The 14,363-nt window shown below is 44.9% G+C and overlaps 1 protein-coding gene across 2 annotated transcripts; it reads right to left on the bottom strand.

Moving 5' to 3' along the window:
* Window positions 1–2,056: 2,056 nt before the first annotated feature.
* On the bottom strand, window positions 2,057–13,286 carry RABIF (RAB interacting factor). 2 transcript variants are annotated; one of them, XM_080824778.1, is made up of 2 exons: window positions 13,042–13,286; window positions 2,057–4,629 (listed from the first exon to the last, which is right to left on the bottom strand). In XM_080824778.1, the coding sequence occupies exons 1-2, from the start codon at window positions 13,165–13,167 to the stop codon at window positions 4,384–4,386; spliced, it is 372 nt and encodes a 123-aa protein (XP_080680904.1). In that variant the 5' UTR covers window positions 13,168–13,286; the 3' UTR covers window positions 2,057–4,383. The 2 variants fall into 2 exon arrangements, with proteins under 2 accessions (XP_080680904.1, XP_080680903.1); XM_080824777.1 differs by having other exon boundaries at window positions 2,063–4,629; window positions 13,030–13,199.
* Window positions 13,287–14,363: the final 1,077 nt, after the last annotated feature.

Genomic DNA, 14,363 nt, shown 5'->3' with positions numbered 1-14,363 from the left:
ACATTTAATCTCCTTACCAGTTCCCGCAGGTCATGGTTCATCCTGGCCCCATATCTGAAATAGGATGTCTGGGGTCACCAGGTCTGGATTTTGAAGGGACCCTGCTCTAATTGTTGCAGACGACTTGTTCCTGATGTGCAAAAATTAGAACCACTGATTGTAACACCGTGCTTTGGGTACACGTAGTTTTGTGTCACTGGCTACTAATTACTCATCGTGGATAACATTGTTTCTATACAAGGCTAAATGAATTCTAAGTTTCAATAGATTTGAAGGGAACTGGGTGGATACTTCTCTCGACCTTAAATTCTGACATTTAGACACATTTTGACATATTCCAGGAATTTAACTCTCTAAACACAAAAACACCTCGGTCACAATGGAAAGATTGACAATACTGAAGTTAACACCTTTATTTTCTTACCCTGTGAAGACTTAGATGTGGTCAAGACCACATAGATGTACTCTGTGCATGATTCTGTACCACAAGTTTTCATTGTCTTTATCAAAAAGCATTGGGAAAACAACAGTGCTGTACCTGACCTCTAACCCACTATTATTCACTGCATCGGAAATATAATTCATTCTAGGGACGGCTGGGTGGCTCAGTCGGTTAACATCTGCCTTCAACTCAGGTCATGATCCCGGGCTCCTGGGGCTGAGCTCCACACCAGGGCTCTGTGCTCAGCGGGGAGTCTACTTCTCCCTCTCCCCCTGTTCCTTCTCCCTCTTGCTCTCTCTCTTAAATAAATAAATAAATAAATAAATAAATAAATAAATAAATCTTAAAAAACAAAACCAACTTCCACTGAATTATTTTGGTTATTTATATGGATTTTTTGAAATTCTAGAATTTGTATTTTTTTCACATGTCCAGGTATCTGTTCAAATTCCCTAAATTCGTTTATCTCCTTGAACAGAGTAAGTGGTTATTTCATAGTCTGTGTTTGATGGCTGCACCATCTGTGGCTCCTCTGGGCCCCTTTCCACGGTCTCCTGTTTCACTGGTTTTCTTAATATCTTGTCTCATATGCTTGGTTCCATTTTATTGTATTCAGGATATTGTATTAGCAAAATTACTGTAGAAACAAGTCAAAGTTTAGGGTGATGACATTTTTTCTCCAGGGAGTGTTTTTGTCTGCTTATCCAGGGTTTGGGGAAATCACTACTTTGGGATCAACTTAATCTGATTTCAAGGACTGGTATCACTGGAAGCCTAGATGCAATCTCCTGAGTGAGCCTTTCTAGTTCCTACTTCTGGCTCACCCCATTCTTGGGGTGCAAAGGACTGAGAGCCTTGACCCAATGTGACAAACATTTACCAAGCCTACCACCCCCTGACAGGCCCAGACCCCTACTTCTGGAAGGCTGTCACAGTCACCCACCAGCCTCTGACCTGCCCCTCTCCACATTGCAAATGCCCCCAATGCAAGAGTGGCCTGGACTACTGAGTCCGGTTCTCAGGGCCACTATCTTCTCAGTGGTCCTGGTCCAGTAATTCTTCAAATGCATGTTAGCTCTCTGATGCCTCTGGATTTTTAAAATACTTTGTCCAGCCTTTCTAGTTGCCCTCAGTGGGATGGTCATCCAAAATTACCCATCTACCATGATCAGGAACCGAGGTTACACTTAGGAGTTACTTGAGTAGGTTCACACATGGCACAGTAATGATATGGAAAATGTCAGTACACCCCTGTCCGCCTTTGACTCTGTGTTAAAAGAATTTTGTAGAAACAATTAGGCTTGGAAAAATCAATTGCTCTCCTTAACAGGAGCTGCCGGTTTCTGTACTCCTAGCAGCAGGTTTCTATACTCACGGGCCACTTCTATCTGTGACAAAGCAGTTAATGATTTCATGAGTCTTTTCCTGAGAGCCAATGAGGGCCTATTATGCATAAGGGGAACAAAGAGGAGACATCCTCATTTTACAGGGACACTAAACGATTAATTAATTAGTTGACAGACCTCAAGAGAAACCCTAAGGTTCGGGTTTCCGCTTTCCTCTGCTTTTTCAAATTGCGTATTTTTCCCAAGGACAGACAGGAATCTAATTTCTACTGTTTAAATGCCTTTATTTCCAATTAAACTGCAAAGGCAGAATAACAACTTGATATTTTTGGCTATTCGGGCAATAATATTTGGCAATTCTCTAGAAAAAAAATACAAATGACCAGCAAGTATATAAAAATTTCATTAAACATAAAATAAATGCAAATTAAAACAAGGAGATACTTTTTCTATTAAAGTGGCAAAATATTCTTTTAACGATAATAAATACCCAGTGTTAGGAAGGTTTCAGAGAAATGGGTGCTCGTCTACGCTGCTGGAGGAGGGTGGATTAGCACAGCTCTTTCTGAAGAATATGTGTCAATAATCCATGAAAACGTGCATATTGTACTTCTAATAATGTAGGAAATAATTACGAATGTGTATACAGATTTAACTATAAAGTCACACATTACATCACATTGTTTATAAGAAACTGGAGACAATCTAATAGTAGATTGTTTAAATAAATGATAAGACAGAAATATAATGGAATGCTAAAAACAAGGGTGTCCATGGATGGTTATCTGTTAACATGGGAAGTCATTATTTTGTCAAATGGAAAAAGCAAGTCGTAAAAGAGCACAGTATGATATTGTATTTATTTTTAAAAACCATACATGTTTATATATACATTTAGAAAAACACTGAGAACCGGAGTTTCACCACACTACCAGAAGCAATCTCTGGATGGTGGAAATGAGGGATTAAAAAAATGTTTATACCCATTTTTGTGTTTATCTTCAGTGAACACGTACTATTTCTGTGATTAAAAAAGGAAAGAGAAGTCAAAAATCTAATCTAAAAAAAAAAAAAAATGCTTTGCTTAGGTTTTGGCTTGTGATTGAAGGGGCCATGTGCCCCTAGAGGCATCTACTTGGTTTTGTTCCTTCTGACCTGAGTGGATAATTCTCATAGTTGTTTTTCCGCAAATGCCATAATCACGGACATTTGACTGTCTAGAGAACAGCTCTCTCATTTTCAACTAGAGCTCACTGAGGCTATGACTGGGGAAGGAAGCCACCTTTCTAGAGTATGTTGGTTGCAAAACTGTGCCCAAGGCCCACACTTTTTAGTTGGGGAGCCCTTAGAAAAGTTCTGGGGAGAAAGAAGGCAGAAGCAAGCAGAGAACAGATACAGAAGGAGGGGCTGTAGATTGTAAGGTTTCTGTTTAGTCCTTATTTCAATTCTAGGGTCTCCTCAATCTTAGACGTAGGGCTTATGCGAGGACACCTGAGACCTGGTCATAGAGATTCCTAAGATGTTGAGTTATTTCAGAAGAGAAATGACAATGACAAGTGACAATCATACTGAAGGGTTAATCAGTCTGCTAACCTCGAACTGTTAGAGCAGTCCCCACAGCTATAGAGATAGTGGCATTTGGACAGAAAGTCTGTGTTCTGGGTTGGTACAGGGATTCCAAGTGAACCAAAACTCCGATGAGCATGCCTGGTAGGTTCAGTAAGTGATGACTCTATCCATCAGAGAAGTCTTTCCTAAGAACAAAGGAAGAGTTACCTGCACAGATAAGACAAACCTGCAAAGTCACATACAATGTGGCAAGGGTCTGTCCCTCTTATATCCCGCATCCTCCACTCTGTTTTGAAGCCAGGGCTGAGTTTTTCTGCCAGATAGGGTTGAAAATCTGATTCTCAACTTACAGGCTATAATGTAAAGAGAAACCACGGCAAGATTTGAAGGGAAAAGGGGATATGTTCATCTTCACAATAAAAAGTCACTATCCACCTAGAGGCTCGGATCTCCAACATGGTATTGCAGGTGTGTCCAAAGTAATGTGTTTCTGAGTAGTAGCTTAAATTCAGGAGTCTGTAAATGCTACACTTTTAAAAAAAATAAGTTACCGTAGATAAAGTTGGTCATACAACAAAGTCACTCTCAGACACTTGTATGCTTTCTTGAACGAGACAAAAAGGTGGCATTTGAACTATTAGCACGAGCATCAGCTGTCGTGTGTCATCTTGGCTGAAAGGCTGGATGTTGCTCTTACAGAGCAAGAAACAAGGGAGCCCAGGGACGGGGAGCCCAGGCGGGATACCAGGGATGAGAGATTTGTGGACATGTTCCAGTGTCCTGCAACTGGGGGATAAGGGAGATCAGGAGATGTTGGGCTGCAAAGTGAGCTACGTAAGAGGCATGCACTTGAGGCTTTAAGGAAGCGGGGTCAGCCCTATGCATGTTCAGCCGGACATGTCAATACTCATCATTTACACCAGTACAGAGAAGGCGGCGCCAGAGCAAGTACACCAGCTTACATGTCAGTTCTCGAGGGGAGTAGCTTTTATAGTTGCGGCTGGAGCTGCATCCCCCCCCCCTCAGTTACTCATGGGAAACCCGTTCCAAGGCCACATAGAAACTGTTCTTGTCATCCAGGCAATGCCAACCAATTGGTCCGATTTCACAGTCTGCGCACACCAGGAACTTGATGTTGCCCACGTCCTTGGTGAAACCCACGTTCTCAAAGATGAACATGTCATCAACCAGCCAGTGCTCCTGGAGGAGATCGCCATCAGGATTGCTGCCGTCAGCCAGAGCGGGCTTCTTTCTCATGGAGGGAAGGAAAAGCTGCAGTGGAAGAGAACACAAAGAATCCGCAAGCTGATTGGCCCAGTCCCATCATCACCCCATTCTGCTGATACTTTACATGCTCCCTGGCAGTTTCTTGGAATGAAAACGAAATGAGCAGCCCAATCACTAAGTTATGGACCAGGATGTTGGGTGGCTTTTCTGTTGCCTCTAGTCCATGCCTGGATTTCTTAAGACACACGAAAGAGGTAACGTGCTGTTGTCATGTGGCTTTACCGCTGTCCTTACCGTGGTCTGTAAGGCCCTGCCTGTTCTTAATCTCCGTCTAGGTCATTCTGCTGCAGCCACACTGGCCTTCTTGCCTTCTGCAGACAGGGTGAGTGTGCTCTGCCCTCAGATCTTGGCAAGGCTGGCTCCTTCATGATATTCAGCTCAATTGCAACCTCTTCAAGGAGGCCTTCTCTGACCAAACAATCTCAGTTAGCTTCCCATACTGCCCATTGCATTTTATTTTTGAAAATGCCTTTCCTGAGGTATAATTGACACATACATGGCACATATTTGAAGTGTATAATTTGATTCATTTTGGCCCATGCATATACTGATAAACCATTACCAGCAAGATGACAACTGTATTTGTCACCCCCAAAAGTTTCCTTATGCCACTACCTCTTTATTGCTTATCATTCTCTGAAATTATTAATTTATTGGCTTAGTTATTCTCCCTCCAATAGAATGTAGGCCCCAGGAAAGCAAGGATCTCACCTTTCCCGTTCACTACTATAATCCTGGTGCCCAGAATAATAACGGATACAGAGCAGGAACTTAAATATTTATCAAAAGAATAAATACAGGATATTTAGCTTTGCTCTATTCTAATAGTGTTAGGTATATGCTGGATTTATCTTACAAAAAGAGCATTAAAAAGGAAAATCTAGTTCTAGAATTTGGAATATCATCCCAAGGATCCTTGTACCCATTAATCAACATGCCTTCCCGATCATTAGGACAAAGCTTTGCACACATACACACCTTTTAATTTTTTCCCTATAATTAGTTTACACACCTTTAGCTGCCCCAGCGTACTCAAAGACACGATGCCAGCAAAGCTTGTTACCCCTCTGCCCCTCATCATTATGGCTGCTGCCAGTACACTCATTTTCCACCTCAGGGTATACTTCTACTGCATCCCCAAACTCTAACAGGATGGCCTCAGTGAGCTAGTCTGACATTAGCAAGCAGAATAAAAGCAAAAAAAATTTTTTTAAATTAAAAACAAACAAACAAACAAAACCGTACTGACATTAGTCCAAAAGAGGCAAATGCTTTGGGACAGATGAACAAGCCTCTTCCTGAACACTACAGGAACCTGTGGTTAGGGAACCACAGAGCTGCTGGTCTGTATTCAATACCCTGGAGTTTACACCTCTGAAGTCTGGACCAGATTCTGGCCAGTGGCTGTCCCTAATAGGGAGGAGGGAGCACTGGAAGGAGGAGGGAGCACGGATCCAGGACATTTCTACTCCCCATCTTCCAAGCACTTGGCTTACGAGCACAGGTATCTGTGCACTACCCTATCGTGTGTCACCTGAGACAGCATTTGAGGATGTCACAAAAGAGGACAGTCCCTCCTCCTCTTATATTGTCATTCCAGTCGTCCTTTTCACCTCACCTAATGTTTAAATGAGTCCCCAATGCTTTGTTTTACCCTATGTGAAAATGGGAACAGGCAGAAGCGAAGAGGAATCAAAATTCAGGGACTGGGAAACCTGGGTTCCAATCCTAGCTCTATCTCTCTGTGGGCCTAAACTTCCCTACAAGTATTTCTGGCCTATAGTGTAGCTGTGAAAGCAACATCTTAACTAAAGAGAAGGCGAGTGAAACTTTAAGGGGAGAAAAATCAAAGACTTTTTAAACATTAGCTTAAAAGGTGTCTAACAAAGGAGCACCAGCTTCCCTCCAACTGTCTTTTGTTTGTTTGTTTATTTTTTTTATAATCCAAAACACCACCTCTGCAGTCCCTTCTGAGTAGTGATTTTTAAAAAAAAATTTCTTAAAAAAGATTTTATTTATTTGACAGAGACAGACACAGTAAGAGAGGGAACAGAGAAGCACGGGGAATGAGAGAGGGAGAAGTAGGCTTCCCACAGGGAGCCTGATGCGGGGTTTGAACCCAGGACCCTGGGATCATGACCATGAGCCAAAGGCAGATGCTTAATGATTGAGCCACCCAGGCTCCCCTCTTCTGAGTAGAGATTTTAAAAGAAATACTATTAATCATTCATTCAAGGGGTCAGACTGGGTCCCGCTCCCTTTCTTTCCCAACATACCCTTTTTTATTTAAATCCTGTCAGTCAGATCCACAAGACTAGTCCTATTTATGTGTACGTTATACACGTATCTGTGTGGATCCCAACCCATTCTCTGCAGCGCCCAGGGCTACTGCAGGGTCAAGTTTTGGGATCTAACATTTGGAATACAATTAGGCTTTTTAGATAGATCACTGGGGTGGAAATCAAGATATTACTATCTAATTTGAGGCTGCTAACTCAGCTGGTTGGGGGCCAAAGTCACCAGTTCCCTCCCTGACCAGGTGGGTTAGCTCCTCAGGACCCCAGCCAGTACCCTAATCCTGGACCATCTCTTCAAAGAGATATAGAACATTCCACCTCAGTGAGTGAGATTGTCAGCGGAACTCCTTTTGCTTTTTCAAGAACTGCTAACAGGGGAGCCTGGACGGCTCAGTCAGTTACGACTCTACCTGTGGCTCAGGTGATGATCCCAGGATTCTGGGATCAAGCCCCACCTCAGGCTCCCTGATCAGTCTGCTTGTCTCCTCTCTCCTTCTGCCCCTCTCTGCTTGTGTGCTCTATCTCCCAAATAAATAAAATCCTTTTTAAAAGAGAGAGAGAGCACAAGCAGGGGGAGAGAGACAGTACAAGCAGGGGGAGCAGCGGGCAAATCTTTGAAAAGGGAAAAAAAAACTGGTAAGTACTCTTTTATTTTTTAAGATTTTATTTATTTATTTGGCAGAGAGAGATCACAAGTAGGCAGAGAGGCAGGCAGAGAGAGAGAGGAAGGGAAGCAGGCTCCCCACTGAGCAGAGAGCCCGATGCGGGGCTCTATCCCAGGACCCTGGGATCATGACCTGAGCCGAAGGCAGAGGCTTAACCCACTGAGCCACCCAGGCACCCCGGTAAGTACCCTTTTAAAAATTCTTTCTCTTTGTAAAAACCCCTTCTCATGGTAGAAAACTTGGCAAGCATGCTACATACAATATAGATGAAAATAAAAACTGTTACAATATAGAGTAAACTTCTGGTAACTTTTTGGAAATTTTCTCCCTTCTGTATCTGTGATGGTTTTAAAACGTGCACAAATTCTTTGACAATCTTTCCACCAGGAGGCAGAATCCATGCCACTCTCCCTGAGCCTGGGCAGCCCACTGTGCCAGTCCCGATGAGTCAAGTGTGAGGGAAGTGACAGGCTAGCTTAGAAAAGGCCTGGCCACTTTTGCCCGTTTCTTTCTTTTTTTTTTTTTTAATTTATTTATTTGTTAGAGAGAGCGAGCGAGCACAGGCAGACAGAGTGGTAGGCAAGGCAGAGGGAGAAGCAGGCTCCCCACCAAGCAAGGAGCCCGATGTGGGACTCGATCCCAGGACGCTGGGATCATGACCTGAGCCGAAGGCAGCCGCTTAACCAACTGAGCCACCCAGGCGTCCCAACTTTTGCCCGTTTCTGTGGGAACACTTGCTCTGGGAGCCTTCAGCTTCTACGTAAGAATTGTGGCTCCTGAGGCCCCGATGGGGAGAGAGGCCCCTAGAGCCTGTCCCAGTGCTCAGGTATTTGAATCTTCCCAGGCCAAAGGCAGACACGTGAGGGAGACAGCGTTTCAGATGACCCTTCTGACTGCACATGAAAGACCCCAAATGAAAACCGTCTAGCTAGGCTCAGTCAACTCCCCAAACTGTAAAGCAAAATAAATGTTAATAATTTAAGTCACCAGTCTTGGGTGATTTTGTTACGTAGCAACAGAGAACTAGAATATTGCCTAACATAGTTGAGATGCATGTTCCATTCTAATTCCTAATTTTTTGTGATCAACTCTATATACATACCATAAAACTTATCAATTTAAAAAAAAGACTGTATTTCAGAGAGAAAGAGAGACCGAGCATGAGCAGGGGAAGGGGGAAGAGGGAGAAAGAGAATCCTCAAGCAGGCTCCCTGTTGAGCATGGAGGCTGATGGGGGTTGGGGATGGGGTTTCCCAGGACCTTGAGATCATGTCCTGAGCCAAAATCAAGAGTCAGACGCTCAACGTTCAACCAACTGAGCCATCCAGGCACCCCTAAAACTTACTGTTTAAGTCATGTTTTAGTGTGTGGTTTAGTGGCATTAAATATCATATATGTTGTTATTGTACCCATCACCCCCATCCATCTCTAGAATTTTTTCACCTTCCCGAACTGGCACTTGGTACCCATTAAACACCAACTCCCCATTTTCCAGTCCATGGCAACCACCGCTGTGCTTTTTGTCTCTGTGAATCTGACTACCCTTGGTACCTCAGAAGAGTGGGATCATACAGTAGTTGTCTTTTTGTGACTAGCTTATTTCACTTAGCATAATGTCCTGATTTTTAAAATGTTTAATCAGTTTTAAAGTTTTATTAAGGTAATTATAGGTTCGCATGTAGTGAAGAAATAATACAAAGACATATATACTATTTCTATTTAAGAAACAATACAGAAATTCCATGTACCCTCTTTTTGGTAATACGGTTTCCCCTGATGGTAATATTTTGCAAAACCAGAGTATAAAATCACAACCAGGACATCAACACGGATACACTCCGCTGCTTTCATTCAGATGTCCCCAGTTTACTTGGACTCCTTTCTGTGCGTAATGTGTGTAAATAGAGTTCTGTCAGTTTTACCCTCGGTAAGTTCACGTCTCCACCACCACAGTCAAGACACCAGCAGGAGGATCCCTCTCGTCACCTTTTTAACCAGACTTACCAAAGCCCCCAGCCCCCCATTCCTAACCCCGGCAATCATTCACCTGCTCCCCATTTCTAAAACTCAAAAGCGGCACAGAAATGGAATCATATAGTATGTAATATTTGGGGACTGGCTTTTTCACTCAGCAGAACTCCCTGGAGATGCGTCCAAGTTGTATGCAGACTAGGTCACTCCACTGTAGTTCACTCCAGCGGATGGCTGTATCAGTCTCTTTAGTCATTCCCCTGTTGAAGGACACCTGGGCTGTTTCCAGTTGGGGGATATTATGAATAAAGGAGCAATGGACGTTCATGTACAGGTTTTTGTGTGAACACAGGTTTTCATTTCCCCAGGATACAGGCCCCACAGTGTACTGGCTGGGTCGTGGATTAAGGACATGTTTTGCCTCAGAAGAAAGTGCTCTTGGGTGCGCCCTCAGGTCCTCTGCTCTCATATTCTTCACCAAACACCGCTCTATACCTTCTCTCTCTGAGTTAATCTTCCACTGCCCACTCCTGCCATGAATCTCCCGCTCCAAAAAATGGAACAAAGGAAATTACCCTCTTCTATTATAACATCATCACTCTTTCCTACATTCTCAAACTTTGGTGAGTGTTTCCCTTTTCTCTTTGTCTTCAAAGAAATAAGGCTCTTGGCCGAGGACCCCACCACTGACTCCTGGGTGCTGCCCATTCTCTGACACTCCTCCCACTTCCGGACGAGGAATAGGAACCAGTGCCCTTCTTGCTTCCAAATTATTACTCCTACATCCTCACATCCACCTTTGCTCCTTTAAGGTTTCTGCCATCTGGTGACCTGTCACGGTCATCTGAGGTGGCCTCGTCACCCTGTAGTATCCACAGCTGACTGATACCTGGCTTAGTTTCCAAAAAGGAAACTTTTTTTTTTTTAAAGATTTTATTTATTTATTTGATAGACAGAGACCATGATTAGGCAGAAAGGCAGGCAGAGAGAGAGGAAGGGAAGCACGCTCCCGGCTGAGCAGAGAACCCGATGCGGGGCTCGATCCCAGGACCCTGGGATCATGACCTGAGCTGAAGGCAGAGGCTTAACCCACTGAGCCACCCAGGCGCCCATAAAAAGGAAACTTTTGATTCCACATCCTACCCTCACTGATGGGCTTCTCCTACCCTCACTGATGGGCTTCTACCCCGCAAGGGGATGAGTCCTCCCCAGAGCTCCCTCACCTCCTCTATTCCAATCACCTCAACTCCATCTGACCTCATTTCTTGCCAGTTTTATTACAGCCTGTGTTCTGGCCAAATTGAACTTTTTAGTTCTTCAAACATACCATACTTTCTCTAACAATGGTGAAACATCACACTGCTGTTCCCTCCATCTCTGTTTGGCTTCATTATAATTTCCTGTCATCAACTTTAGATAAAATTTCAAGAAGTACCGAATTCAAGGGTATGAACATTTTATATCTAAAACGAACCAGTTATAGGGGCACCTGGGTGCCTCAGTTGGTTAAGCGGCTGCCTTCATCTCGGGTTGTGGTCCTAGGGTCCTGGATCGAGCCCCACGGTGGGCTCCTTGCTCAGTGGGGCGCCTGCTTCTCCCTCTGCCTCCTGCTCCCCCTGCTTGTGCTTGCTTTCTGCCCTCCAAACAAATAAAATCTTAAAAAAAAAGATTTTTTTAAAAAAAGATTTTATTTATTTATTTGACAGAGAAAGATCACAAGTAGGCAGAGAGACAGGCAGAGGGGGGTGGGGGAAGCAGGCCCCTCACTGAGCAGAGAGCCCAATGTGGGCCTGGATCCCAGGACCCTGAGCAGAGGGCAGAGGCTTAACCCACTGAGCCACTTAGGCACCCAAAATAAATAAAATTTTAAAAACAAAATAGTTATAGGACTTACAAAGAACACATGTTGCACCAAATAAATAAATAAAACAGTAAATAAAAAAAAATAAAATCTTTAAAAAAACCCAAAGTTATAGGACTTACAAAGAACACATGCTGCACCAACAGTGGCATACTAATCCATTCTCTCCCTGATAACTCATTATTTACACTGGGCTAAGAGCTTTTGTTCACTAATTTATTTAAATCTAATTATCTACTATTATCTTACTTATGTGCACAGTGGTTTTTTTTTTTTTCTTTGAAGATTTTATTTATTTATTTGACAGAGAGAGAAATCACAAGTAGGCAGAGAGGCAGACAGAGAAAGAGGGGGAAGCAGGCTCCTGGCTGAGCAGAGAGCCTGATGTGGGGCTCAGTCCCAGGACCCTGAGATTATGACCTCAGCCAAAGGCAGAGGCTTAACCCACTGAGCCACCCAAGTGGCCCTATGTGCCCAGTCTTAAGTGTAGGAGATACGCAGATGGGTAAGATACAGGACCTCACAGGCTAGTGGTATAAACAACAAATACTAATGATATAGTAAACTCAACTGGGATTACACATGTGAACGAGCTTTGTAGTCTTTAGGCCATGGTTTCTCAATCTTGGTACTACTGACATTCTGGGATGGAGAATTCGTTGTTGTGGGGCCAGGCGGAGGGAGTTTGGTGTCTTAGGCTTTGCAGGAAGCCTGGCAGCATTCCTGGTTTCTCTGTACTAGCTACCAGTAGCACCCTGTTATAGACTGAGTATGCCCTCACCCCCATTCTTATGTTGATACCTAACTCCCAGTGCGTTAGGTCACGAGGGCAGAGCATATTTTTAGGGACAATTCCGAGTGACAGGGTATGCACATAGCTGGAATGAGATTATACTTTGCACTTTCCTGTGGGTATGTTACACATCGATAACAATTTACCAAAATACAAAAACTGTTTTCAGCATTCCCCGTTGGGGGTGATGGCAGTATGAACAGATTACAATTCGTAACTTGAAGAAAAGATTAAAACAGAAATTAAATCTTCCTTCAAAACTGACTTGAGGCGTCCATCCCATCTGAAACAGGATTCGTGTGGGAAACTCTGCGTTCCACCCAGTACCCTGGTAAAGCGTGTGGGTCACGGGAGGCATCTGTCACATCCCCTACACCAAAGTTGTTTCGGGAGCTCCCCCTGGAGCTGAGAGGCCGCCCGACGTCAGGGAGAGCGGCGGTGCGGCGCGATGCGGGCCGGGAGTGCCGGTACACCGGGCGCCATCGGGCCGCTCCGCAGCGTGCGTCCCGGCGCGCCGGGGTCGGAAGCCGGCGGGCTCGGCTCAGCTCAGCTCAGCACCGCACCGCACCGCACCGCACGCGGAGCAGCAGCGTCCACACCTAGCGCCGGGCGGGGGCCGGGGGTCGGCCGTCCCGGGAGACAGGCCCCGGGCTGCGCTCCTGCCGGAACTCCGGCGCAGACAGCCTCGGGCGGAGCCGGGCCGCGACTAGGGGCGCGGTCTCCGGAAGCGCGCGCGGGGACCGGGACTCCAGCCGCCGCGGCCCCTGTGAAGACGTGCGGGTGTGAGCCGCCTCCTACCTGCCTTCCTACCTGTCGGCGGGAGAAGAGAGCGGTTCCTGGCTGCAGCACCCGGGAGCCACAGCGTTGGCACAGCACCGCCTTCCGGTTTCGGCCCTCGGCTGACACTAAGTCGTTCAGCGGCTCGGCTGGTTCCATCGCCGCTACCGCCACGGCTCCCTCGGCCACGGCCGCGCAGGCGCTGTCTCTGCGGGATCTTTCGGAACTGCGCTGGCGCGGCTTTCCGAGACGGGGCGGGGAGCGTGCGGCCACTCCCGCTCTGCGCAGGCGTCCGCTTCCCCCGCTCTGGATTCTACTGCGCAAGCGCCCCATTCATCGCTTAACCTGAGTGGTTAGGTGTCCGCTGGCTTTGTGACAGGGTCACTCACTTCATGGGACGTGACAAATCCTTTCTTCATACTCACCTGGTCACCGGCCTTCCCTTATTATTGAGTAAAACCCGGGTAGGTAATTCACTAAAGTTTACTAAATCTTTGTTTACTGAAATTTAAATTTAGTCTTAGGAATGAATGGGGACGTTTCTGGAGGCGATGTGAAGGGAATCCGGGTCACACTACACATCAGCAAGTCTTATCCACGTTTAGTTCCTTCAGTAAGAGACTGTTTAGAGGGACATGTACCTTTTTGGTGTTGGAAAAAGATGCCTGGAAACTTTAATTGCTGGTCTCTGTTCTGATCATACTGTTTACTATGTGGCAGAACACCATGTTGATACGCTTTAGAAACAAACCTATTGAATCATCACAATTTCCTTATGGGGTTGTCACTAATTACTCCCAGTGCACAACTGAGAAAGGTAAAGATCAGAAGGGTTCCTTTCCAGGGTCAGTAGATCCAGGCATGGCTCTAAAGCCACTGCTCTTGGTCATTACACTATACTTTCCTGTTCCATTTGATTAGATCTCTAGCTTACCCGTTTTAGTGCATTAGGCCATGGATATCCTGAAATGGCAAGGGAAGAATATGAAGGGGAACTAAGCTATTGATTAGGTAGTGTCTAATCTACTACCTACCACCATCATCTGCATGTTTTTCTTCTTCCTCTTTGTCCTTCAGTAATTCAACATTTAGTGAGTCATTCTGTAATATAATTACACCCTGACAATACAATGGTAATAGGGACCCTATATTTGAGAACATAGTCTAAACAGGAAGTCATACTCCAAACCAATGACATGTGATAAAGACTACCATGGGAACAAAGTAAATGGAAGCCAGGATTAAGGAATAATCCCCATCTGGAGAGTCAGAAAGGCTTTTCTTAGGTGACATTTGAATAAGGCATCTGAATGTGACTAGGATTTTTTTTGAAAAGCAAGATTATTTCAGATAGA

This window comes from Martes martes, assembly GCF_963455335.1.
Source record: "Martes martes genome assembly, chromosome: 15".
In the NCBI taxonomy this organism is placed as follows: Eukaryota; Metazoa; Chordata; class Mammalia; order Carnivora; family Mustelidae; genus Martes; species Martes martes.
The sequence above is the reverse complement of the archived record's forward strand: the minus strand, read 5'-3'. Positions and strand labels throughout refer to the sequence as shown.

Excerpts from the sequence above, each read along its gene's own strand:
- RABIF (XM_080824777.1), bottom strand. The coding sequence starts at position 13,167 with ATGGAACCAGCCGAGCCGCTGAACGACTTAGTGTCAGCCGAGGGCCGA. Across the intron at positions 4,630-13,029 it reads GCCGACAGGTAGGAAGGCAG|CTTTTCCTTCCCTCCATGAG; the intron begins GTAGGAGGCGGC and ends CTTCCACTGCAG.